A 25,017-nucleotide genomic window follows, 5' to 3' on the forward strand; every position below is an offset into this window, starting at 1 on the left:
CATTTGCTATGTGGGTGACTCCACCCATTTGCTATCCACGTCCACATTCCATATATGTTATGTACCTCACTTGACTAGGTTAATGATGGCAATCTCACCCTTGTTCCCTGCCTATGTCACGCACAATCCGATTCGGCAGGCAAGGTGACCTTAGCATCATTAACCAACTCATCTCAAGCACAAATGAGCCAAGTAGAAATGGATTGATGCTTGTGAAGCAGCTCATGGGGCGAGGATGATGAGTTGAAATTGTTCATCTATGTGAAAGTCACTTGTCAAACTTGATTAACCTTGGCAATGTCATGTTCAAAACCACAATCAATGGAAGTATGGTCATTTGGAGCATAGCGTACAAGGTGGACAATCTAGAAGAGTCCTATGATCTAAGGTAGCCCTCCTTAATGTTATGATGTGATTGAGTCAAGGAAACAAACTTACTTTGCAAGCGTTTGGTTGTGGAAAGTTGACACACTCATGCAAGATGGAATGAGTAATGATGGTAGGGTTCCCACCCCCAACGTTCTACAGGGGCCAAGCAAGGTAAGCTTAATGTTGATTGAATCCATCTCACCTCAAAGTGTGACACCGTCGGTGCTTGGATTGCATGCACACCAAACCATTTTTGACGATGTAAGGCCAGTTTTGATTTGGATTTATGTTGAAAGCAATTTCAACATGGTTTTTATAACATATAATTTCAACGTGGTCTTTCTAACATATAACTAAATGATGTCCATCCAAAAAGGAATCGTCATCTCTCTTCATCAGTCATATTTTTTTGTACTCAGCAAGGTGGATAGTCGAGATAGGCCTTGCCAAGGCCTCGGTGATGACAATAAGGGACCCAAACTTAGCATTATGAATGTGCTGCGATGGCCCATCTTGCTTGAGATGCAAGCATTTGAGGAAGGGTAGAGCAAGCATTTGAGGAAGGGTAGAGCGGTCATGTAAGGTTGCATTGGTGAAAGTCATGAGGGAGGACTTTCACAAATATTGAAGAGGGAGGACTTTCAACAAACATTAAAATGGCATAGTTGCTCACCATATTTTGATTTTGGTGAAAGCCTAACCGGGGGACTTTTACAAGCATCAAGGTAGACATTGTTAGCATTCTTAGGAGAGTGAAAGTGAAGATGTGGCTGATTCATGGCCGAGAAAAGTTCTTCTTGAACCAATCAGGAAATATGGCTATCAATTCTTGGCCTGGAAAAGCTCATGTTGAACCTATTAGAAAGCATCGTGGAACGAATGGGATTAACTTTGCAGGGGGGTGTGAGGTGTAGCGAGTGGGGAAAATGTTGGCTGGCTTGGTAGCCTTGAAGGATGGAGCTTGCATGGCTATATCTGCAAGTAGCCTATAGGGCTTCCCGGCACCAGCGAGTGGTGCTGAACTAGCACCACAGGCAGGTAGAATTCGGAGTCCCATGCTCTTGAAATGCCACGAGGGGGATTTTCTCAGGCGTTGGGCTGCTAGGCTAGCTTGCTTGATTTTCGGGATTCCAGCCTGCTCATCAGAGAGCCTTCAACGATGCACGTAGAGTGGACACATGCCTGTGAAGAGGTTGGCTAACAGTCAATGTGGCGTGGAAGAGCAAAGTGATGCTAGTGCAGGAGTGATACTAGGGGGCACATGGTTCCCCGGTGGTGGGTGGGTGGGGTCATCTATAGGGGCGGTGAAGCAAGGAGGCATACGTACGGAGCTAAACAAACTCTCACAGAAGCAAGGAGGCGCTGGCAAGGAGCTAGACACACACACTCACAGTAGGAGCGAAACAACAAACTCGGACAGAGGAACTCAACCTCATGAAAAAAACTAAAAGGCTCGGGGGTGTGAAGAGAGGGGATGAGTTTACAAGAGAGGGGAGAATTGGGAAGTCAACAGGGGAAGAAACGGGAGGGACCGGGGGGGACGGGACGGGACGGTGACAATGGAAAGGGGGGTGACCGGCTGGGTATCGTCTTCTTCGAAACCCTTCATGGTCCCACGAAACACTTCCTCTGCTTCAACGCCATAGCCAAAAGCTTCGTCCAACGCCATAGCCAAAACCTTCAAAGCTTCTCTCTTTCATATCGCCATCGCCATAGCCTCAAAGCTCTCCTCATCTCCATCTCCATCTCCATCTCCTTCTCCATCGCCATCGCCAGCCTCCCCTCTTCCCTCACCTCGCATCTCCATCTCCATCTCCATCTCCATCTCCATCTCCTCCTCCTCCTCCTCCTCCTCCTCTCCCAATTCTCTTCTCTTCTTCCTCCCCCTCTCAGCTTCCCCTCTCTCATGAAGAATGCAGTTTAACCATGGCTCAGAAGCGATTGCGCGCTGACTGCCAGAGCTTGGCTTTCCGTATCTTCCGCCCCCGCCCTGACTCGGAGGAAGCAGAGGAACGCGATCCTCCCCAATTCCGCCTCCATCCGGGGATTTTCCACCTCGATTCGTAAGCCTGCCACCTGCATTGCAATTTTTTCAAGCACGCCGCGCGAAATTCGCCGTCCTCGATCCGCTTTTTTGTTGTCTCCTGAAGATGTCATCCAGCGGGCATCACCTTCTCGCCTCTCCCACGCAAAGTCTGCCTCCTGTATCTCCCTCCTCGCCCATGAGCAATGCGGGATTCAATTGCCTTTGTATCAGCAAAATTCCTTCCATAGATGCAATCGCAAAAGGTGCGAACACTGCCGCCGAGGTGCAGCCCCCTTCCAGCTTGCCTTTGACAATTTCGGAACATCTTACTCCATCGGAAAGCATCCCTTCCCTGCATTTTTCGGAGCCAATCCTGGAGCCCTGCGCAGCTCCAAGGAGAGAGCAGAGGCCGTCCGTTTCACACTCAGCGACCAATTCGCACACATCCCAGTCCGGTTCCTTGTCTCAATTAGATGTTTCCGTGCCTACTCTCGAACGATTTCGGCCAGAATTGGGCCGGCCGTCTTCCGAGCTTCTTGAGCCCTGGGACGTCAGGTTCTCGAGGAGAGAAATTTACTCGATACAGGACTCCTCTGCCCCATCTGGTATGGATGGACCGAAGCTTGGCTCTTCTTCTGGAGCCTTAGGAGTGTCGTCTCAAGCGGATCGCACTGAAGAAAAATTGAAGACGAAGGTTCGCAGGGCATATATAAATGATCCGTCTAGAACCAGCGATGACGGGGACGTGAGTGGTAACAAAGTGCGAACTAGCAAGTACACCATACTGACTTTTTTACCAAAAAACTTGTTTGAGCAGTTTCGCCGTGTTGCCTACATCTACTTCCTGGCAATTGTTATTCTAAATCAGATCCCTCAGCTTGCAGTTTTCGGCAGGACTGCTTCTCTCTTCCCCCTATTATTTGTTTTGATTGTCACTGCCATCAAAGACGGATACGAAGACTGGGGAAGACACAGATCCGACATTCTAGAGAATAATAGGATGGCGCAAGTTTATTTTCAAGGCCAGTTTCGACCTAAGAAGTGGAAATGGATCGAGGTTGGAGAAGTGGTGAAAGTTGATGCCAACAATCCTGTCCCTTGTGATATGGTGTTGCTAGGAACAAGTGAACCTAGTGGGGTGGCTTATATTCAGACTTTGAACCTTGATGGGGAATCCAATTTGAAGACTCGGTATGCCAAGCAAGAGACACAAGTCAAGCAGCCTGATGTCAACGCTTTGTCTGGCGTTGTAGTGTGCGAATCTCCAACTCGAAACATTTATGAATTTTCAGGGCGCATGGAGTTGGATAATGCGGAGATTTCATTAGGTCCCTCTAATGTTATTCTCAGAGGCTGCGAATTGAAGAATACTTCATGGATAGTTGGAGTTGTGGTCTATGCAGGAAAGGACACCAAAGTGATGATGAACAGCTCAGGGGCACAGTCAAAAAGGAGCAAATTAGAATCACAAATGAACAGGGCCACGATGTGGCTTGCTTTTTTTCTTCTCGTAATTTGTTTCGTCGGCGGTCTGGGGATGGGGCTATGGGTTGGCAAACATGAGCATGTGCTTGATTCCCTGGCTTACTATCACAAGCTAGATATGTCGACCGGGGAGAATGTGCAGTTCTCTAATGCTCTAGGGGAGGGTGTATTTGCATTTTTGAGCTTCGTGATAATGTTTCAGGTTATGATACCCATCTCACTGTATATATCTATGGAGCTTGTCCGACTAGGACAGTCCACATTTATGAGTAGGGATTTAGACATGTACTATAGTGGCTCGGATACACGCTTTGAGTGCAGAGCTTTGAACATCAATGAAGATCTTGGTCAGATAAAGTACGTGTTCTCTGACAAGACAGGGACCTTAACACAAAATAAGATGGAATTTCGCACGGCGAGTATAGGTGGTATTGACTATAGTGATGCAGAATCTTCTAGCTATGGACAAAACGAAACAAAATATGGTATGCATCTTTATTTTCACTCGCACCCACAATGCTGAGTCAAGTGACACTCATAGTACGCCAAACTGTCTGGACTGTCGTGTTACCAAAAAAAACTTTTTCAGCTTGTGTAATTCAGGCTTGTTAGGTTCTCATTGACATGTAATTGCATTTCTAAAGTCCTTTCCTTCACAATCATTTTGACACTTTCTTGTTCTATGTGCCTGTTAGATGAGTATCGTCCAAGGCCAAAACACTTTGTGAATGTGGATTCGAAGCTGCTGCACATGATACAAAGTTCCCATAACACATTGCAGAAGCAAGCAGTGCATGAGTTCTTCCTTGTTTTAGCTATTTGTAACACAGTTGTTCCGATCAAGGTTAATGAGCAAAAGGTTGTAGAATTTGAGGTTTCCATTGAAGATTCATCGTGCGAAATCCATCAATTTATAGAATATCAGGCCGAATCCCCGGATGAACAAGCTCTTGTTTCTGCAGCAGCATCATATGGCTATGTTCTATGCGAGCGAACTTCTAGATATGTGACTATTGAAGTGCAAGGTGAACTTCAAAGGTACAGTGTGGCTAGAATTGTTGGCCGATGCTTACCCCCAAGCTTCTACATTTCTGCTATATTGTGATGTTTTTTTGACCACTATAGTGACAATCCTCAGGTTAGTCATGATGAAAGAGATGAGTTCTGCCCCGCATGTATCGACTCTTTTCAAGTGCTTTAGTGAGTGAGCCGAAAAATCACCGTTTACAGGATGATGGATGGCTGATTTATTTAATCGTGCATGCAGGTTTGAGCTCTTGGGGCTTCATGAGTTTGATAGTGTGCGCAAACGAATGTCGGTGGTCGTCCGGTTCCCTGACATGTCTATCAAATTGTTGTTGAAGGGTGCAGATGCAGTGGTCTTAGATTTGGTTGCAAAGTATACCTCATCTGTGGCAAAGTCTGAAGCAGAAGAACATCGTGCTGATGTTTTGTCCCTTACCCAGGAACATCTCAGTAGCTATGCAAGAGAAGGACTTCGTACTCTGGCAGTTGCCATCAGGGATCTGTCAGAAGATGAATTTCAAGAGTGGGAGCACAGGTATGCCAGTGCAAGCACAGCACTTGTGAACAGAGTGGGCCTGCTGCGTGGTGTTGCAGAGATGGTGGAGAAAGACCTGACTCTTTTGGGGGCAACAGGTGTAGAAGACAAGCTACAAGAGGGCGTCCCTGAAACCATAGCTGCATTGAGAGAAGCAGGAATGAAGGTATGGGTGCTAACAGGAGACAAGCAGGAAACTGCCATCTCCATTGGCTTTTCGTGCAGCCTGTTAACACATGACATGGCACAGATAATTATAAGCTCAGCCACAGCAACTGGCTGCAGAGATCAGATTGTAAAAGCAAAACAAAGCATTAGAACTTCAGCAGAGAAACAGAACACTTTGCCTTTGGAAATCTATCATGACAACAAGCTTTCTGGGAGTGTGCAGCTAAGTCCTATGTCAGCTAGCCCTCTGTCAAATACAAATTTGCTTGCAAGTTCTCCGGATCCTGAGAAACGTAAAACCAATGAGCCTTCAGAGTTGTACAACAAGGCCAGTCAACCACTTGCTTTGATAATTGATGGTAACAGTCTTGTCCATGCTCTAAAGAAGGATCTGGAGCAGGAGGTAAATCTCACCTCAAGATGAACTCTGTTTTGTTTGAATGTCTCATTGTTGCTGCTGATATACTATAGGGTCAACGCTGTGGAATTTCTTTTTTCATAGAAGTTTTAGCTTGGGTTCTGTGCCAAGGCGCTGAGGAATTTAGAAGGCATTAGATGGACAGTGCCAGCTAGGCCATCACATCCAAATCTGTCCTTTCTGTGCAGCACTAAAATCTTATTGATCTGCTATTCCACACTCTTGATATAAGGCCAGAGATTGCTGTCAGAGCTGTTATCTGCTGTGAAAATTCTGCTGTTAGGTCTGTAGTATATCACACCCTTGTTTCCTTAGATGGGTACTAAATGCAAGTAAAATTGGACTGAGCTCACAAGCTTAAATTAATATACATTAGGTGTGGTGACCTTTTGGTTATATTTAGAATCATAAGGCTGCCTGTTCTTGACCGGTTTGTTGTGAGCGAGATCAAAATTTATGCCCTTTGCCAAATCTAAGCTTTTCATTAATCATACCAGTCTCTTTTGAGGTTGTGAAATTTGTGCCAGTGGTTTATGATCATGCCGTTTATCCTTACGTGTTAAATTTACCCAAACAGTTTTCTTTCTGATTATCTGTCCATCAGTTAGTCTTATTGATCTTGCTAGCGTGTCTGTTTCTGCAGTGGTCGTGGTTGGATGAGATTGTATGGGTTACATCTGAGTAGCTTGGCTTTTTGTTACTAGCCTTTGCATTGCTTAGTCTGTCATTATCCTGTAACAAGTGGATAATTAGCTTGAGTATGTTGATGTGAACCTTGGACAGCTTGAAACGAGTGCTCGCCATCTGTATATGAGGAGGTGCCCACAATAATAGCCAGGGCCTCTGCATCATGGATCTGCCATGCTTTGGTGTCGTCACTGCTCCCGCAGTTGCTGTGGCTGGAGTCACGAGTCATGACGGCGGGTTGAGGCATCAGCTCGCTCCCATTCGCAATCTCCCACGACTCACTCAATACTTCGTGGCTCCAAACTTTCATTTTCCACAATGGGTAATTGGTCCCATCGAGCTTGCCCAGCTCACCAAAATTAAGGGATCTGATATCTGTTGGTCATGACAATGACCTGAAAAGGGTAAAGTTGCGTGTCGTACACATGCCTCAACCTGAGCCTCCCTCCGAGGGTACAATCCTTCAGATGCCACCTGAGCCTCCCTCCACGGGTCCAATCCTTCAAATGTGGGAGCTAAATTCCCCTTGAGCAATGAATCAAGGTCGTCCTTGAGCGAAGTCCTTGCCTTAAAGCTCCACGTTCCGTGAGCTTCCGTCAGGGCTCTGATACCATGTTAGAAATGAAATCCCACCAAAGGGTATCCCCGCAGCAGAAGACTGATAGATGGGCCCGGGAATTACACGCTGAAGTGTATCAAACTTCTTAAACTTGTGTGTACTTCAGAATCATAGATGTGTGTGCAGACCAGTAAATAGACATTGCATCCAAGACAAACATAGAACCCACAATGATATATTTCCGTCTGTCCAAAAACCGGACACGATACAAAAGAGATGCGGAGTCCCACCAAACCGTGGTCCTCCGATCTTACGAAAGTTCTCTTACTATTTGGCTGGCAATCCTATATTTCTGAGCCCGCGTGCTCCTTTGAGCTTCTGTAGACTCTCTGTCCAATGATCCCTCCACCTTACTGCCCGGGTAGTCAGCCTAGTTGGGCAGCTCTTGCTGAGCTAAGTCTGCAGCTCTCCTTCAGCCCAATTCACCTCTTAATCATAGGCCCAATTGAGGCTGCTCTGCTGCTCCTTCCTGCTCTGTGAAGTGCTGCTCCAGGTGATGCCTAGTATGGGCCAATGGCCTCCTTTTATAGGGCAAACTCTTCCTCAAAACAACTGACCAGGTAGGGGCTTATTGGCCGACTCAAGCAGCCCTACCAGCCGACTGGTCTGGTCTGTAATGGCCGACCTAGCAGGGCCCCTTCTGATGAGGCTTTGTGGCAGGCTGCTACTGGCCCAGGCAGATCTGCCACTGCCCTGCCTTATTCCATGCCCTTTTCCTGGCCTTTTACATGCCTCATGTGGGTGCAATCCTGCTCCAGACATTTCCGCCTCTGTCAGGCTTCTTCCAGCCTGGTTCCAGGTCCGTACAGCCTGTAGGACCCCTCTGTACACCTGCTGACGTCACTGCATCTGTTCTGTACTGTTGGTGATGTCATCTGCCACATATGCGTCCTCTTTCTTGCTGGTTTCCTGCGCACGCCTGTCCTTTCCATGCATGGCACTGTTGTACCATTTCTGCCCACCATGGTGGCCCTGAACTCCCAGGAACATCCTCTCATTCTCTGCTGCCCACATGCAAGGCATGTGCTGCCCATGTGGCAGCCCCATGGCCCTTTCTATCATACTATGGTCGACCCCCCGATGCACTCCTCATTTGGGGGCCCACAGGTGGGAAGGTGACCAACCCTAATCCAACAAAACTCTACTTGTATGATCTGGTGGGCAATGAAGGCTTACTCCAAATCATCCTAGATTCCATAGTCACCTGCAGCCTCTCGAAAAAGCCATCCCTTTTTCGGAGGGTATGTGCTTGAAAGCACTGCCACTTTAGTCGAGCTATAGCTCCCTGCCCTTCTGTAAATTGTGCCTTGACTGCATGGGTCATCGTGAAGACTGTCCCCCTAAGTAGGTGTAGGACTGTACGATCTCCATTGGCTCCCCGAAGCATGTCCATGAAGGCGGTTGATGTCAGATGAAAGTCGTGATTTCATCAATATAGAGCCAAATAGTGTTGGTAAGAGGGGGCATCCCTGCTTCACTCCTATTGTGCTTTTGACAGGCCTCCCCGGGCACACTCCCATGATTGACTCATACAGACTCATCAACCCCCAAATCATGACTCCTGGAATCTGCATCTCCTAAAGTTGTTTAATCATGCGAGATTGTGGGACTGTGTCGAAGGCCTTTTGAAAGCCTACAAAGCATTCTGGGATCTTGATCTCGCCTCCTCAATGACTGCCCGCCGAATAAAGATATGATATCTATAGCCTGCCCGCTGAATAAAGATAGATAGATAGATAGACACCCAAGTGTTAACCAAGAACGTATCGAGAGGACGCTTGTGCTTAAACGAACAGTCGTGGGTTGGAATGCATGGGTAGAGAGCGATGTCACAGAGAGAGAGAGAGAGAGAGAGAGAGAGAGAGAGAGAGAGAGAGTTTGCACCCAAGTGTTAACCAAGAACGTTTTGAGTGGGTGCTTGTGCTTAAACAGAGAGTCGTAGGTTGGAACGCACGAGCAGAGAGCGACATCAGAACGGAGTGAGACAAGTGGAATGAATAGAAAAGACACCGATAGAATGTAGAAGTATTTCAAAATAGATCAATGCTCGTTTCATTGCACAGTTCACTCAATGCTGGATACAATTGAGTTGCAAAGAGAATGTATTCAAATTCAAATAGTTGGTAATCTTGACGATGGGCATTATGCCCTTTAAATACCAAGGATCATTTGTAGATGTGCATAATGCCAGGCGTTCAAATCTACTGACAGCTAATGCCTTGAGCAGCAGCTACCTTAATTGCCTAACTATTTCTGGGCTTGCAACGGTATGGCCCTTCAAGGCTTGTCAGGTTCGAGGGCTGACGGGAAGTCGGACACTGTGTAGATGGAGTCATAAAGGTTGGCGTCGGATGAGCTGGACCTGCTACACTTTTTGGACGGATGAAAATCCGCAAACCCACAAATGACTCGAATGATGCTGAAATAGAGTTGGAAATGGCTCTAACGATGGTGCCATCCTACTGAAGATCTTGGATGGCAGCAGCCAGTTGGTAAGCAGGCCGGTCATCTGTGACCTGAGTGTATTCAAGCGCCAACTGTTCATCAAGCACCCTTGCACTGCATGTAGCTGATTTCATATGAGCAAGTTGAACGGCTACTGTAAGTTGGATACATTTCCTCCACAAGTGGTTTCACAGCTTTTGGGGAGGAAACGATGGAGAACTTGTCGACTATGGCGATAGGGAAAGTTGCCATCGAACTAATCTGATTCTCTGAACATTGTGGTTGGAAGGAAAATCATGTTGCCTATCACGGAAACTCCCGAACTGGTATGTACATCCTACGTCTGCCCCGAAAACTATGTACTTCTTCTTCTTGGACATTGGTGGTAGGTGCTACAGCTAGGGCTGCGACCAAGGGAAGTGGAGGGGCCGGTGGCGGGGGGTTGGAGCGCATGGTTCGACCCATATTGTTGCATGAAGTTAGAAAGGATCGGGGACCACAGAGGTCGTGGTATTTGCGAGCTGTGCAAGGTGCTAAATGCTGGTGCAGACATCGTGAAGATGTGTCACGGGCCACCAGTCTTCGCCAATTGCATCTGCAAGTTGCAGCTCCGCTGTAGTGCTAGATTACCCATGCGCAAGTCCTCCATTTTGGCACGCATTTTGGCCTTCTCCTTCGTCAATTGTAGGACTTTATTCATGTCGGTTAGGCGTCGACCACGGCCTTGAGTCTGGGGTATCGGAAGCACGAAGGGGGTTCAGCATGGGTCGAAGTGGGGTTGGAAGGTGGCGTTCTTGGAGTGTGGTCCGAGCCACCCATGTTGGAGCTGCAGGTGTCGGATCTACATCTCTTGGAGCCAAGCCTTTGCTTGCTCTATACTTGGTGCGCCCTGCATTGAGCTGCTGCTGGAGGCTCTCATTCTTTTTTGCATCTCTTCCTTCTCTTGTCCCTAGCCTTGTTCTTCTTCTAGAAGCTTATCTTAGTTGTTCATAGCTCCTCCTTAGAGATGTCCCGATTTTGGTAGATGACGGCGAGTTGCTCCTTTAGCATCCGGACCTCAGGGCATGTCTCCCAGGAGTAGGAGGGCATCCATGCGGGCCGGTTCTTCAATAAGGGGCCCCTTGCCTTGCTTCATACCATGGCCAGCTCCGCCGCCTTCGACTGTCCACGGGAAGGATCCAGGGCAGCTTTTTGGTTCTTGGCGAGCTGCGTCCTGCTTGGTATAGTCGCCTTCTTCACCACATTTTGTTGAGTGGTCGGGCCAGTGAGTTGCAAGGTTTGCTGGGGAGGCATGAGCGCCGCATTGCCTACATTGGTGTATGGCTTTAGTTCTTCCTTTCAGAGCACTTATTGACCTTTGTAGTCGAGTTGGAAGATCAAGCACAGCTGGTCCATGTAATGCTACCACTTGGATGCGAGCTCATTGTTCATAATCCTTGTTAGCTCCGTCGGCTCTTGTGGATCCAACTAGATGACTAAGTTGGTCAGATGGGTGAAAGCCTTGACTTGGGCTTCAAGGAACTTCACTGGAGTCCGAAACTCCACAGTCTAATTCTTTAGGCCTTCAAGCATCTCGAGATGCTCCATGCTTGTGGCGTGCTGTTCATTGCTGATGAGCTTAGTATGGAGCCACTCGAGGCGATCCTCCAATTGTTCCAGTTGCTCTGTGGCTTCCCTTGTTGTGTCTATGAGGGTGGAGCGCAGGTGGGGATTTCCTGCCTGAGGTGCTCGATCTCTCAGGGGCCGTCTCCTTGAGGGAACTGGGACAAGGATAGGGCACATTGCCAGGCGGCCAATAGGTTTGGGGCATCCGGGAGGCGGACTCTGAGGGCATTTGATGGGGCCTCAATAGGTTGGATGATCCGAACTGTCGCCGCTAAGGTGGACTATACTTCTGTCTTGGACTGTTGCTTCAGTGAGGCTTCCGGGGTTCCAACACCGCCTTCCATTTTAGAAAATCAACAAGCTTGCTGGAAAAGCTTGTCTAAGCTATGGGCACTGAAGGCTAAGGGGTCATGGACACAAGGGGCTTGGGAATTGTGGACACCGAGGCCGGGGGAACAATGGACATAGTGGTTGGGCGCGGTACCATCACCAAGGAGAGTAGGAGCAAGCATGTGTGTGTGTGTATGAGTCTACGGATCTGCTCCCCCTATTTCAGCCTGATGCTTCTTATATAACTCACATTTGGTCTTTTGATGACTGACAACACCACAGTAGTATGAAACGATTTGGCCGGGGGTACCACTATTGGAATTGCATGATTGAGGACAGTAGGGATGCCCTCGAGTAGCGGTAGGTGCGGCAAGGGCTATGACCGATGCCGGAGTGATAGCAAGGCTCTAGCAATGGCTACCGCAGGTGATCGAGGTGGCCGTCTAGTGTTATAGTAGTAGGTGTCAGTAGTGTGCATGGTGGTGAGGTTGTTCAGTCCGTACTCTTTAGGACCATGACCATTATTCTAGCATTTGCTACACCAGACACCAGGTCGGAAACGAGGTTGTACTTGCGCTGTCTTTGGAGAGTCTAGCCTTGGCCACCGACTCTTCCAAAGCCATCTTGCTCGAATGTCTCCAATCCCGGTGCTTGTCATCTCTGTCTTTCGTACTACTACAGTTGGATGCAGAGGACAAGGACTCGTCGGATGAGGCTGAGTTTTGGAAATTTCCCTTCCAAGAGTGCCTACTCGTTTGGACCAACAGTTACTCAGCCCGCCTATACTCAATTATAGTCCCAGCGTAAGAGTGGCAATATCTTTAGAAATCACGGAGCGTTCTAGAGTATTGGACAGACCGTGAAGAAAATAGGAGTTAATACTTTTTAATTGGCTGTGAATCGAGTGGACCTTGGCAGTGTACTCGTCCAATGCTAAGTCTTCCAGTCCATGGAGCCAAGCTTCTCTGGATCCGGTGGGCTACGTCAAGGGTGATGCGTCGCCTCTAAGAAGGGCTGAGATAGACCGAACCTCGATCGTGCGTGCTCTGGTCCCTGTCCGTGTTGCACGTGGAGTGTGTGTCCCTCGTTTGGCAGCATCGTGGTGGACTCTCCTACTACTAATCCATGATGCTCTCATCTCCTCAAGCTCCTCTCCCTCAGCGTCACTAGTAGCTGACTGAGACGCATAAAAGTCTGTGACGTGTTGATATCGGTGACGTGTGGCATGAGTCTCTGCTACTCTCTGATCTGTCGCATCAACGTGTCTCTCCGTCGACGCATCTCAATTAGGTAGAGCTCAACATAGACTTGATCGTGAAAATGGATCAACCGTGTAAGTGGACCAAAGCCATGCCCCTCCTGAAAGAGGCAGTGGTATTGTCCTCGTATCTCATAATAGACTGGACAGACACATAGAAAATGCTCCTCTGTCTCGATCTCTTCCATTTGGCATAGTGTGCAAGTCCTCTGCTTTCTGGGTATGCTTGTAGCTCTCCCTGCCTCAATCCGCAGCTGATGTGATGAGACTTGCAACTGGCTGATGGCGACCCTCAGTGCATGTGAGACTCTCCTTTCCTTGAGATACTGAGGTCTAATGACAAGACTGTGCTCTGAGACCCTCAGGAAGTGGTCATGGTAGAACGGGATCTTGGTGGGGAACTCCTCCCCCCCCAAGTCCTAGATGTATGGAGCTGGAGGAGGTCCAACCATATGATACAATTGATCTCATCTTGTGGGACCATCTCGGGTGGTGCATCCAGACTATACTGAAAAGGGGAAAGTCTGTCCATTTGAATGCCGTGGCTACCAAACCACATGGATATCTGTGCATACCATGCCGTATCAACACCGCTCTCTGCTAGTCCGGCTGGAGGACTCTAATGCTAGCCTCGGTAATCTCCACTGGAGTAAGGCCGAGACTCTGTGGAGGAACGTCACTGCTTGAAAGATGGCATCAACTTGGAGAGGGGTCATGGTGAACTCTGCCTGTATAATTTGGTGGGGGACTGAGGGTTTACTCCGAATCATCCAGGATCTCATAGTCGCCTGTAGCATCTCAAATCTTCTCCACTCTGTCGCTGAAATATCGCTCCCTAGAAGGGTGCTGCATACATGGCAGTTGGTCTCACCAGTGTGTCAAAAAGCCAACCTTTCGTCGGAGGGTTCTAGAAGTGTCTGGAAGCATCACCTCTCTAGCTAGGCTAGAGCGCCCCGTCATCGTGAGTCGTGCTGTACTTGCATGGATCATCGTGAAATCTGGCCCGGTGAACACTACCCCCAAATATGTGTAAGATTGCACTATCTCCATAGGCTCGTCATGGTATGTGAAGCTATGTTGACAGGACACTGCTTGCGAGGTGTTGAAGATCATAACCTTGGTCCTCCCAAGGTTAACAGTTAAATCTCTCTCTCTACAGAACATCTCCATAGCCTCTAGATGTTTCTACAGTCCCTCTGCTGAGGAAGATATGAGGACTATGTCATTGGCGTACAACAATATCTACACCATCAGGTCAGCTAGAAGCGAGCCCTCTCCACCTAGGCGATCGACAAAAGAAGTGATCTCATCAATATAGAGCCCGAAAAGGGTAGGCGATAGGGGGCAGCCTTGTTTTACTGCGATAGTGCTCTCAACCCAGTCTGACATGCCTCTTGGGGCACGTACCCTCCCTTTGACGGACTCATACAGACTCATGACCCGTCAAATCATGATCTCTGGGAGCTACAACTCCTTTAATCTCTTGATTAGGCGAGAGCGTTGGACAGTATCAAATGCCTTACGAAAGTCTATGAAACAAGTGTAGACTTCTGATGCCTCGACTTTGCCTCCTCAATAATGGCCCTCAGGGTGAAAATGTGGTCTAGGGTGGAGTGCTGTCTCCAAAAGCTTGCCTGCCCAAGTGCACGCTGCCCATGACCCTCTGTATGGCTGCTGATCTCCCTCCCTAGTACCGACCCGTATATCTTAGCCAAAGCGTGGCCAATCATAAGAGTACGGTAGTTCCCAGTGTCCATGGGATCCCCTACCTACTATGGTGGTGGTGCTCTAGGTAGGTGGGAAGCCATGGCATACGGCATGGTTGAACAGCTGTTCTAGGATTGGGGTCAAGATCTCCTGCCCATGTACAAAATGCTCAGTGCGTAGTCCCTCATGATCTGGTGATCTCCGGTTATGAAGCGGGAGAAGGGTAGTTCGTACATTCTGTGCATTGAACAGATGACATGTAGTGGGTCTAGGCATGGAGGACATATCAAGTGGTGCCTGACCGAGACATCATATAGGGAGCATGCATGTGTGCCATACTACTGGATCTGTAATGGGGATGGGCGACTTCCCCTCTGACAAGAGCTCTCATCCTGTAGTAGGGTCTCCTCCACGAAAGGAGCTGATCACCTCATCCATTCTGTGCATGAGGAAAGCCCGCTTCTTACGCCGTGTCATTGGCGTGAGATCCATTTTGCCTCTGGTGAAGTCAGGTGTCCCAGTGCTCGCTCACGTGTAAGGTGGGCTCTCATATCTCCGCCCTCATCATTGAAGCAGGGGTTTTGGGACATCTTCCCATCTAGAACACGCGCAGATTGTGTCGTGGGAAAGGATCTGGTAGCAACATCTTATATCACAGAGATATGGAAGCTGAGAAGCCAGGTGGCTCACGTGCATCGGGTCAAGAGCATGGTCAAAATGGATCTGAATGCGAGTGGGTGGCAGGGGGGCCCTCCTCATGGCTGGCATGGTGATTGATATGCAGAAGGTAAGATAGTCTATCTCCCGCTACATTGGTATCATAGCTTCAGATTCTTTCCTGAGATAGAGGGGTATCTGATCTTTTTTTTAAAATTTGTTGTCCCTACTTGGACTAGCGGTAGTACCTTTTATTTAAATTTTGTCCTTACCCCGAACTAGTGGTAGTACCATACTCCATTAGCCTCTCCCTCCCTTACTCCATCGCGCATCGGGCCGGCTCCACCCGTAGGTCTTTACACCTTGCGGGGTGAGGGGAAAATTCTTTTCCAAGAGTTAGGAGGTTTAGGTCAGTCAAGGACAGCCCCCATCGTTTATGGTCCAGACCGGTTAGGACACCATGAGAACCAGTGAGCAGTCCAACATGGGGGGGAGGGTTCAGTGCCTCGACCACCACTACCACAGAATCCTAGAGACACTTCCATGTTTGCCATGACAGCCATGTTGCAAGCTATGATGTAGATGCAGCAGCAACTGTCCGAGGCCCTCTTCACCCACATGACCGAGCTTCAGGAGATGTGGGAAGATTGTGAGCAAGATGCTAGAGAATATGAAAGGCTAGCTTGGGAAGCAAAAGAAGAACACGATCGGGAGGCTTGGGAAGCAAAAGATGAATGTGATCAAGAACTCCGGAAGCCAAGGAACTCGAGACGCGAGGCTTAGGAGGCCAAGGAACTTCGAGAACGTACCGTTGGAGAAGAGAAGGAAGAACGGGACTAGCAGCTTCTCATTTCTCTACTTTGACCGACGAAGGGAGAAGAGGAGAGACTTCCACCTCCAGCCAAGCCTTCAACTTCACACGGTATGATGGTAAGTAGGAACCCTTAGTGTTGACTTCGTGGCTCAATCAGTTCAAAAGTTATTTTTTAGTGATGCCTACGAAGGACAACGAGTAGTGCATCCTAGCATCCATGAACCTCACAGGCGAGGCGTTCACTTGGTGGTTCACGTGGCAGCAGGACCACTATGATGCAGATGAGGAGACACCTTTCTACAACTGGACGGAATTCGTGAAAGATCTTCTATCACAGTTCCTACCACCGCAGGACCTGGACAAGCTCCAGAGTCAATTCTACGAGCTACGCCAGTGGGACACCGAGTTAGTGAATCATTATGCCAATAAATTCACGAAGGTGTTCGTACAATTGCAGCTAGAGGAAAATCAGAAGTTGAGAAAATTCCTTCATGGGCTGTGATCAAACATCCAGTGGTATGTCCGTAGTTTTTGGCCACGGGACTATGAGTGTGCAAATGAGCTTGCTCAGAACTTTGAGCTCATGCACAAGGGTCAAGGACCCAAGCAGGTCAATAGTAAGAAGCCGCTAGATTCCGTTGCTATAGATAAGAGGAAAGAAGGCCAGCATGGGGCAACAAAAGAAGAACTGGCCAGCAAAAGACAGCAATGGCTATGGAGGGTACTTGGATGCAGCCACCCGAGCGACCTATGCAAAAGAGAACTGCAGCTTCTTTTGCCATGAGCGGGGGCACAAAAAGCAAGATTGCCCGCATTTTAAGAAGCAGCAAGCAAATGGATCCACGTCCAGTGGTTCTTCTACAGCTTTGACTCCGGCCAAGACAACCTTAGTGGTTATAGAGGAGATTGAAGAAGATCAGCAAAAGGGGGACTCTCACCAGTTTCCCACCATGTTCCAGTTCTACGAACAAATCGGCGGCCAGAAAGTCCTCATCCTCGCAGATTCAGGGGGTTCCTAGGACATCATTCTACCAAAGCTGCTTAGCAACCCAAGTTGACTCTCACCCCATCCGATGCCATCGCCCTGAATGGGGCATTCATAGGACAGCAAGTGGAGAGCAACAAGGTGGCCTCAGGCGCCACTCTAAAGATAGGAGGATGGGGAGATACCTGTACTTTTAGGGTCGCACCAACTCAAGTAGCAGACATCATCTTGGGAGCCCAATGGTGGCACCAGTTCGAAGTTTTCCGAGGCTATCAGAATCAGGGTTTGGACCTCAAAATTCCAGATTACAGGGGGTAAGTTCATCGTTTCGTTCAAAGACACTTTGCCTCGCCCTTTGATTGATGGGATATCTCAAGGTGTATGCCCGAGGCACACCTTGGGTTCTATGTGTGTGTGCTAGAGGCACAGTTAGGTGCCCATAAGCATTGTTAGGTGGTGGTAGATGCCACATAGGATGATTGAGAGATTCTAGGAGCTGATTGAGGAGATGATTGTGGAGCTTGGTGGCTCATGTAGAGGTGCCTACATATGGACCTCAACCTTCTTCATTCTATAAGCAAGCATTCTCTTGTTTTGTGTTCAGCTTCATGCTTTCCTTTCACTTCTCCAACATGGTATCAGAGCACTATGATCCTCCTTGAGCCCATTTATGCCATGTCATCTTCTTCTTCTTCTTCTTCTTCTTCTTATGCCATTTTCCTCTTTCCTTCCAAAATTTTGTGTGAGCTTGTTCTCTACCTACAAGCAACCATTCCCAGAGTCCTTTTGGCTGGAGAGACCCTTCGTCTGGGCGACCTTCCACGTGAGAGCAATTAGGGAATGGTGCCCACAGACCCGCACAACAGCCGCCTTCTTCCTGACGCCATTTCGTGCAATACGACTTGCTGGAGCAACCATTTCGAAATTCCTCTGAGCCACACTTGCACAACAACATGAGCTAGCCCCTGTCCAAATTTGAAGTGAAATGGTCCACCGAGGAGGGAGAAAACACGAAAAAACCAGTTGACAATCAAGCTCCTAGCTATGGCGACGTGACGCAGCATTTCGACTTTCGTCTTCAGTGGCTCTTCTCTGGTATACCAGCTTTATTTCTACCTATAAAGCCCTCTTTTCTTTGCCTTGAAGAGTGAGATACAAGCCCTCCAAGATCAGGCCTCTGTTTTGGACAGTTTTGACAGTGTTGTGAGTTTGGTGCTACATTAGATGCTACTTTGGCATTTCTGATACTTTAAAGTGTTGAATAGCATCAGTACAATTGTGGCTACAACTTTCCTTCAGGTTGCTATATCTGGATTTGCTTGGAATACTTTCATTTAGCCACCTCTATGAAGCATGCAAGTTGAAGTATCATTTTCATTATAATTTTTATGGAATTTGGTTACAATTCTTTGCTACACCAAATGCTTGTACTTTGAAGCTTTTCAGCTTTTTCTAGCCTTGTAAGAGAGTAGACAGTGCCCATTTTGGGTTAGACCCTCTCATGGCTACCTTCTTGAATATTGATAAGTTCAATGGTAAAGGCTTTCACACATGGCAGATGAAAGTTAAGTTTGCATTGATGAGGGAAAACCTCTGGGGGCTTGTCAAACCTGGTTCAACTTCTTCTTCAACAGCCTCTAATGCTAGAGAATCCTCAGCTCCTACACGCCCGGCACGAGATCCTGCTAGAGAGGAGAAAGCCTATGGCATTATTGCTCTTGTCTTAGGAGATGACTATATTCATCACATTTCTGATTTGGAGTCTCCTTCTGAAGCTTGGCAAAAGCTTGATATTCTTTTTGGTGCTAGCTCTCACATCCCAAAATTGTCACTTAAGATTGCTTTCTTTGAATTGAAGATGGCTAGTGACACTCCCTTGGCTGCCCATGTCAATCACATGCGGAGTTCCATGACTCAACTTGCTTCTATCAACTCTCCAATCACTATAGATGATGCAATGGCTATATTGCTTAAAAGTATGCCTGAAGATTACGATCATGTTGTTACCACATTGAAAAATCTTCCTAATCCTACTCTTGAAGGTCTTATTACTGCCCTTCAAGAAGAAGAAAGGCACAAGGAACTCCGGAGAGGCAATGACACAGCCTATGCCATAAAAACTCAAATGGGCAAGTTTTCACCTTGCAAACATTGTGGGAAGACTAATCACCTCTCAAAAGATTGCTTCAAGATCAATCCTTGCAAATATTGTTGGCAAAAATAATCACCATGAAAAGTTTTGTAAGGCCAAAAAGAAAGCAAAACCAGAAACTGCCAATTTACTTTCAGTTGATGTGCCTCCACAAGATGAGGCCTCCTGTGATGATTATGCTTTTTGAACGAGCTCCACATATGCTCCAAATCTCTCTTTTATGTTGAGTCAAGGTACTCTGCCTGGATAATCCTCCAAAATGAATGGAATAAACTATTGTGTTCTTTGTAAACACCTCTGGTCACCATATGATGTAGGCCATGTGTATGTGTTTAGCTCCATGGTACCTCTTGCAGACATTGTGTGCATGTACATGCAGGGGAGATAACCATTGGAGGGTCTTATGTATCCCTTTGTTTGACTTCACATCCTTGGGAACCCTTGCTAGCATGAGATCCTAGCCATAGATTTATCCTTGACCACCATGAGATGGCATGAGAAACTATGAGACTAGATGTATCCTTGACATAGCCTGAGGCATTCCCTTGAGGGGGGGTTTGATGGGATATCTCAAGTTGTATGCCCGAGGCACACCTTGGGTTCTATGTGTGTGTGCTAGAGGCACAGTTAGGTGCCCATAAGCACTGTTAGGTGGTGGTAGATGCCACATAGGATGATTGAGAGATTCTAGGAGCTGATTGAGGAGATGATTGTGGAGCTTGGTGGCACATGTAGAGGTGCCTACATATGGACCTCAACCTTCTTCATTCTATAAGCAAGCATTCTCTTGTTTTGTGTTCAGCTTCATGCTTTCCTTTCACTTCTCCAACATTGATTTCCGCAATCCAGATGTCACACGAGATTTTCAAAAGGGAGGAGAGGCATACATTGTCTATGTCAACGCGACCAACACAGAATTTTCAGCCAGGACGCCTGAGCAAGAAGCTTTGCTTCAGTAGTACTAGGACATTTGCTAGAGGACCATTGTATTGAGCTTTTGCGTGGATCATTACCTCTGAGGAAGCATCCTTACCGTCTCAGCAAGACGATGGGGGAGGAGTTTGAGCAGCAGTAAGAGGAGTTGTTACACAGTGGCTTCATCCGCCCCAGTAACTCACCATACACAGCTCTCCTCTTCATCAAGAAGGACAATTCAGCTCGGATGTGTGTGATTTACCGCGCAGTGAACAAGCTATCCATCAAGAGTAGGCTCCCCCTGCCAAGGATGGACTACATCTTGGAGCACCTTAACGGAGCCAAGATGTTCTCAAAATCGATCTAAAAAGTGGGTACCATCAGATCCGGATTCATGAGCAGGATATTCAAAAGACGGCATTCCACACAGAGAAAGCCTAGCATGAGTTGGTGGCGATGCCCTTCGGTCTCACAGGGGCACCTGCGTCTTTCAACTTATGATGCTCCGAATCTTCAAACCGTTGATCGGTAAGAGTGTCGTTGTGTTTCTTGATGACGTTTTGATTTTTTGGAAGGATCCAGCTCAGCATGTGAAGCACGTTCAACAGGTTCTTCAACTTTTGAAGGACAACCAGTTGTACATCAATGCCAAGAAAAGCAGTTTTTCCTTGGAGGAGGTACATTACTTGGGGTACATCATCACTCCGACAGGTGTTCGCCTGGACCTAGCCAAGGTGAAGGATATTGTAGACTGGGAGGTGCCTACCACAGCATAGGAGATTCGGATGTTTATGGGCATTTGCCAGGCCTACCGGAAGCATATCAAGGATTTGGCTAAAATTGCAGTTCCCATCACCAATCTTTTACATGGAGTTAAAGCCAAGAAATAGCCTTTACTCTAGCAGCTCTTTCGGACTTTGCCCAATTGAATGGTCACCCCGTCGCATTCGAGGGACACAAGTTGCTTCCAGCAGAGACTAGATACTGAGTCTATGACAAGGAGTTATGTGCAGTCATCCATGTCCTCAAGACATGGAATCATTTTCTCTACGGTCAAGATTTCACAGTTCGCATAGATCATCAAGCTTTGCGGTGGCTTCAGACCATGCTCGCTGCTTAATGGTTCGATCGACAAACCAGATGGAGCCAGACTTTTTAGCAGGTTGGTGGCATGATCGAGTATCAGCCCAAATCAGAGAATGTTGTGGCAGATGCTATTAGCAGAAGTGGATTAATGGTCACCTCTATTTCCATAGTCCAGGAGGAGATGCGCAACTAGTGCCATACGGATGCAGATTTCCAGGCACCTTGGTACAAAGTCATGCTTGACAAATGCCCAGGCTACTATTATTCTTCAAAGGATGACTTTGTGTGTTGCCCTCATACCGTGCTACCAAACTCCATGATATGCACGATTCTCCTGCCCGTAGGCGGACATAGGTGTCGTACGCACTCTCGAGAAGATAGAGCGTAAGTTTTTTTGGCCTCATTTATGAAGTGATGCTCATCAATTTGTGTCTCATTGCCAGGTGTGCTAGCAAGAAGGTATGACACGGGAAGCTACCAGGATTACTCCAGCCGCTCAAGATTCCGAACCAACCCTTTGAGCAGATTAGCATGGATTTTGTTACAGACCTTCCACCAGCTATTGGTACCAGGAACACCATGTGCTTGACCATCGCGGACATGTTTAGCAAGTTTGTTATGCTAATTCATGCAAAGGTACCATCGACGCACATGACACAGATCGTTTATTTCTTAAATGGTGGTATCGGCGGATGAGTGGCATGCCCCGTATGATTGTGTGCGACAGGGGTTCCAAGTTTACCAGTCATTTTTGGAGAGCCCTGCTCGACAACTTTGGTACTAAGATCAGTTTCTCGAGCACTTTTCATCCGTAGTCAGATGGCGAGTTTGAAGTATACAACAAGTTATCATTTGATATTGTGAAATGCTATGTTGCGGATGCTCAGTCCCGCTGGGAACAATACTTACCCTAGTTCAAGGGATCCTGAATGACAACCATTCTTCCAGTGTGGGTTGGACTCCCTATGAAGCAGCTTTCGGCAAGAAGTTCAAGTCCCGTCTCAACAGAACATCCGAGAAGGCATTTGAAGCCGATCGTATCACAAAGACCTATGAGCAGATCATGGAGTCAGCGAAGGATTGCATTGCCAAAGCCCAGGAGACCTACCGAATGCATGCCAACAAGCACAAGTGTGACGTAGTTTACAAGGAAGGGCAATGGGTTTATCTGCGGATCATGAAGAAATGTCTCAAGTAGATTGGAAGGAAGTGCCCGAAGCCTTCTCATTGAAGTTTTGGACCCTTCCCAATCATCAAGGTGGTGAATGACGTGGCCATGAAGTTGCAGTTACCTTTGACACGGACCATGCACCTAGTATTTCATGTGTCCTGGCTCAAACCATATGTGGGTCCGGCACTAACCATAGTACCAGATGTGGAGTTGTTGATGAGGCCGAGATTGTGGAACCGGAGCAGATTTTACTTCATCGGTTCAAAAGAGGAACATGCAATTGACAATGTTTGTATGCAGTCAAGTTCAAGCACAGGGGCTCCCATGAAGCACCATGTGTGGAGGAAGATTTCTTCGCAGACTATCCAGACCTCTTTGCAGACATGTACTAGGGAGGTTCTTTGAAAATAGTGGTTGCCAAAGTATTAATGGGTTTTGCACTCAAGTGTTAATTAAGAACATATCGAGAGGGCGCTTGTGCTTAAACGGACAATCATTGGTCGAAACGCACTGACAAGCAGCGACGTCAGAATGGAAAGAGACAAGTGGAATGAACAGAAAAGACATAGACGGACCGCAAAAGTACTCAACGCTCATTTCACGGCGGAGTTCACTTAATGCTGGATACAACTGAGCTGCAAAGAGAATGTATTCAAATTCAAATGTTTGGTAGCCTTTATAAACAATGGGGCATTGTGCCCTTTAAATACGTCTTTCCCGCCAATGGTCATCTGTGGATGTGCATATGCCGGGCGTTCGAATCTATTGATGACTACTGCTTTGAGGTGGCTACCTTAGCTGCCTAACTATTTCTAGGCTTACAATGGTATGGCCCTTTAAGGCCTGTCAGGTTCGGGCACCAACTGAAAGTCGGACATTGCTTAGACAGATTCGGAGTCAGAGTCGGATGAGCTGGACCCGCCACACACACACACACACACACACACACACACACACACACACACACACAGATGATATTATTGTATTAAAGTCCTCTTGAGACCCTTTAATATCTATGGGACTTGTGATCACAATTAACAGATAGTGGTCTGTTTACATCTGGTGAAATAGAATACTATAGACTGCTATGTAGTTAGTACTTGTTGGGCTAGTTTGTGCACTAGCCCGAGTACCTTGTTTCTGTGTTCCAAAACTTATTTTAGAAATCTTTCCAGCTTTGCAGCTGGCTGTTCAAATAGATTTTTCATGCTGCCTCTGCTGCCATCATATCTTTCTCTGATGTGTGCATAAGCTCGGCATCATAGGAGTACATGCTGCTCGTTTTCCACCTCCCCAGTGGAGCAGATTTTGCATATTCTTTCTTCTCTTGGGACCCTCAGTCTTGTCCACCTTCCTTTCTCCACTTCCAGATCATGTGAGCTGGTTCTCATTTTACATATTAGATGTCTTTTGAACATGGATATGTCTTCCCCAAGGTATTTATCCATTGAATTAATTTCCTGTTTGTAGAACTGCCATTTTGCCCCTGGATTTTGCCATAGTTTCTGTAGCATCTTCTGTGTCACTAGCTCTCTGATCTCGCATGCATCTTCTGGTATATTAGCAGCTGTTGTACCCCACAACTCCATCCATTTCATCCCCTCTCGGTGCCTTCCAGTGGATTGTGTAGCTTCCAATGCTTTGTGAGGTATTCCGCTGGCATCCATCTTCGAAATTTTGTTGAGGTAGGCCATGAATTGGCATAATGCTTCCCCCGTGAGAGATATCATGACCATGTCAGCTAGTAGTATGGGGTAGGGTGTCTGAATCTTAACTCCCATTCTCTTATGAGAAATCATTTGTGGAAAGTTTCTATCCGTTCTAGTAGGTCCTAGAGAGCCCAGGAGCCCATGCTGGACACCTGTAAAGTATCACTGTTTGTACAAGCATTGTGTATAGAAACTTTCTCATCTCCCAGTTCCACAAGTGTGCTCTCCTACACTTATTTTGGAAGCTATACAAAGCTTTCAAACCTCCCCTTTCTAGACATGCTTCCCCCGTGAGAGATATCATGACCATGTCAGCTAGTAGTATGGGGTAGGGTGTCTGAATCTTAACTCCCATTCTCTTATGAGAAATCATTTGTGGAAAGTTTCTATCCGTTCTAGTAGGTCCTAGAGAGCCCAGGAGCCCATGCTGGACACCTGTAAAGTATCACTGTTTGTACAAGCATTGTGTATAGAAACTTTCTCATCTCCCAGTTCCACAAGTGTGCTCTCCTACACTTATTTTGGAAGCTATACAAAGCTTTCAAACCTCCCCTTTCTAGACATGTATTCCACTTATAGTTGTCAGTAAATTTATATGAGTTGACTGTTTCCAAAGGCTTCCCTTCGAAGGTGGCATCAATATGTTTATTTCGAGTTCCAATCACCATAACCTTTGTTTTGGATATGTCGACTTGCATCTTGAGTGTATACAAAAGCTCCCCGGCACATCCAAATGTGCTTGCAATATCTGCTTGCTTTTTGCAAAGATGACTACATCATCTGCATAAATGAGAGAGAGAGAGAGAGAGAGAGAGAGAGAGAGAGAGAGAGAGAGAGAGGTCAATGATCG

At 47.2% G+C, this 25,017-nt stretch overlaps 1 protein-coding gene across 1 annotated transcript in view; it reads left to right on the top strand.

The window, feature by feature from the left end:
• The first annotated feature begins 2,013 nt into the window (after positions 1–2,013).
• LOC147885488 (phospholipid-transporting ATPase 1-like) overlaps positions 2,014–25,017 on the top strand; it is a 59,500-nt gene continuing 36,496 nt past the window's right edge. The window contains exons 1-3 of the mRNA XM_087396323.1: positions 2,014–4,365; positions 4,576–4,918; positions 5,148–6,012. Of these exons, the coding sequence (XP_087252449.1) occupies positions 2,520–4,365; positions 4,576–4,918; positions 5,148–6,012 (3,054 nt within the window). The 5' untranslated portion in view covers positions 2,014–2,519. The remainder of the gene's footprint in view (positions 4,366–4,575; positions 4,919–5,147; positions 6,013–25,017) is intronic.

The sequence above is a fragment of the Dipteris shenzhenensis genome, chromosome 25 (genome assembly GCF_047967505.1).
Source record: "Dipteris shenzhenensis isolate YYH24624 ecotype China chromosome 25, Dip_SZ_1.0, whole genome shotgun sequence".
NCBI lineage: Eukaryota > Viridiplantae > Streptophyta > Polypodiopsida > Gleicheniales > Dipteridaceae > Dipteris > Dipteris shenzhenensis.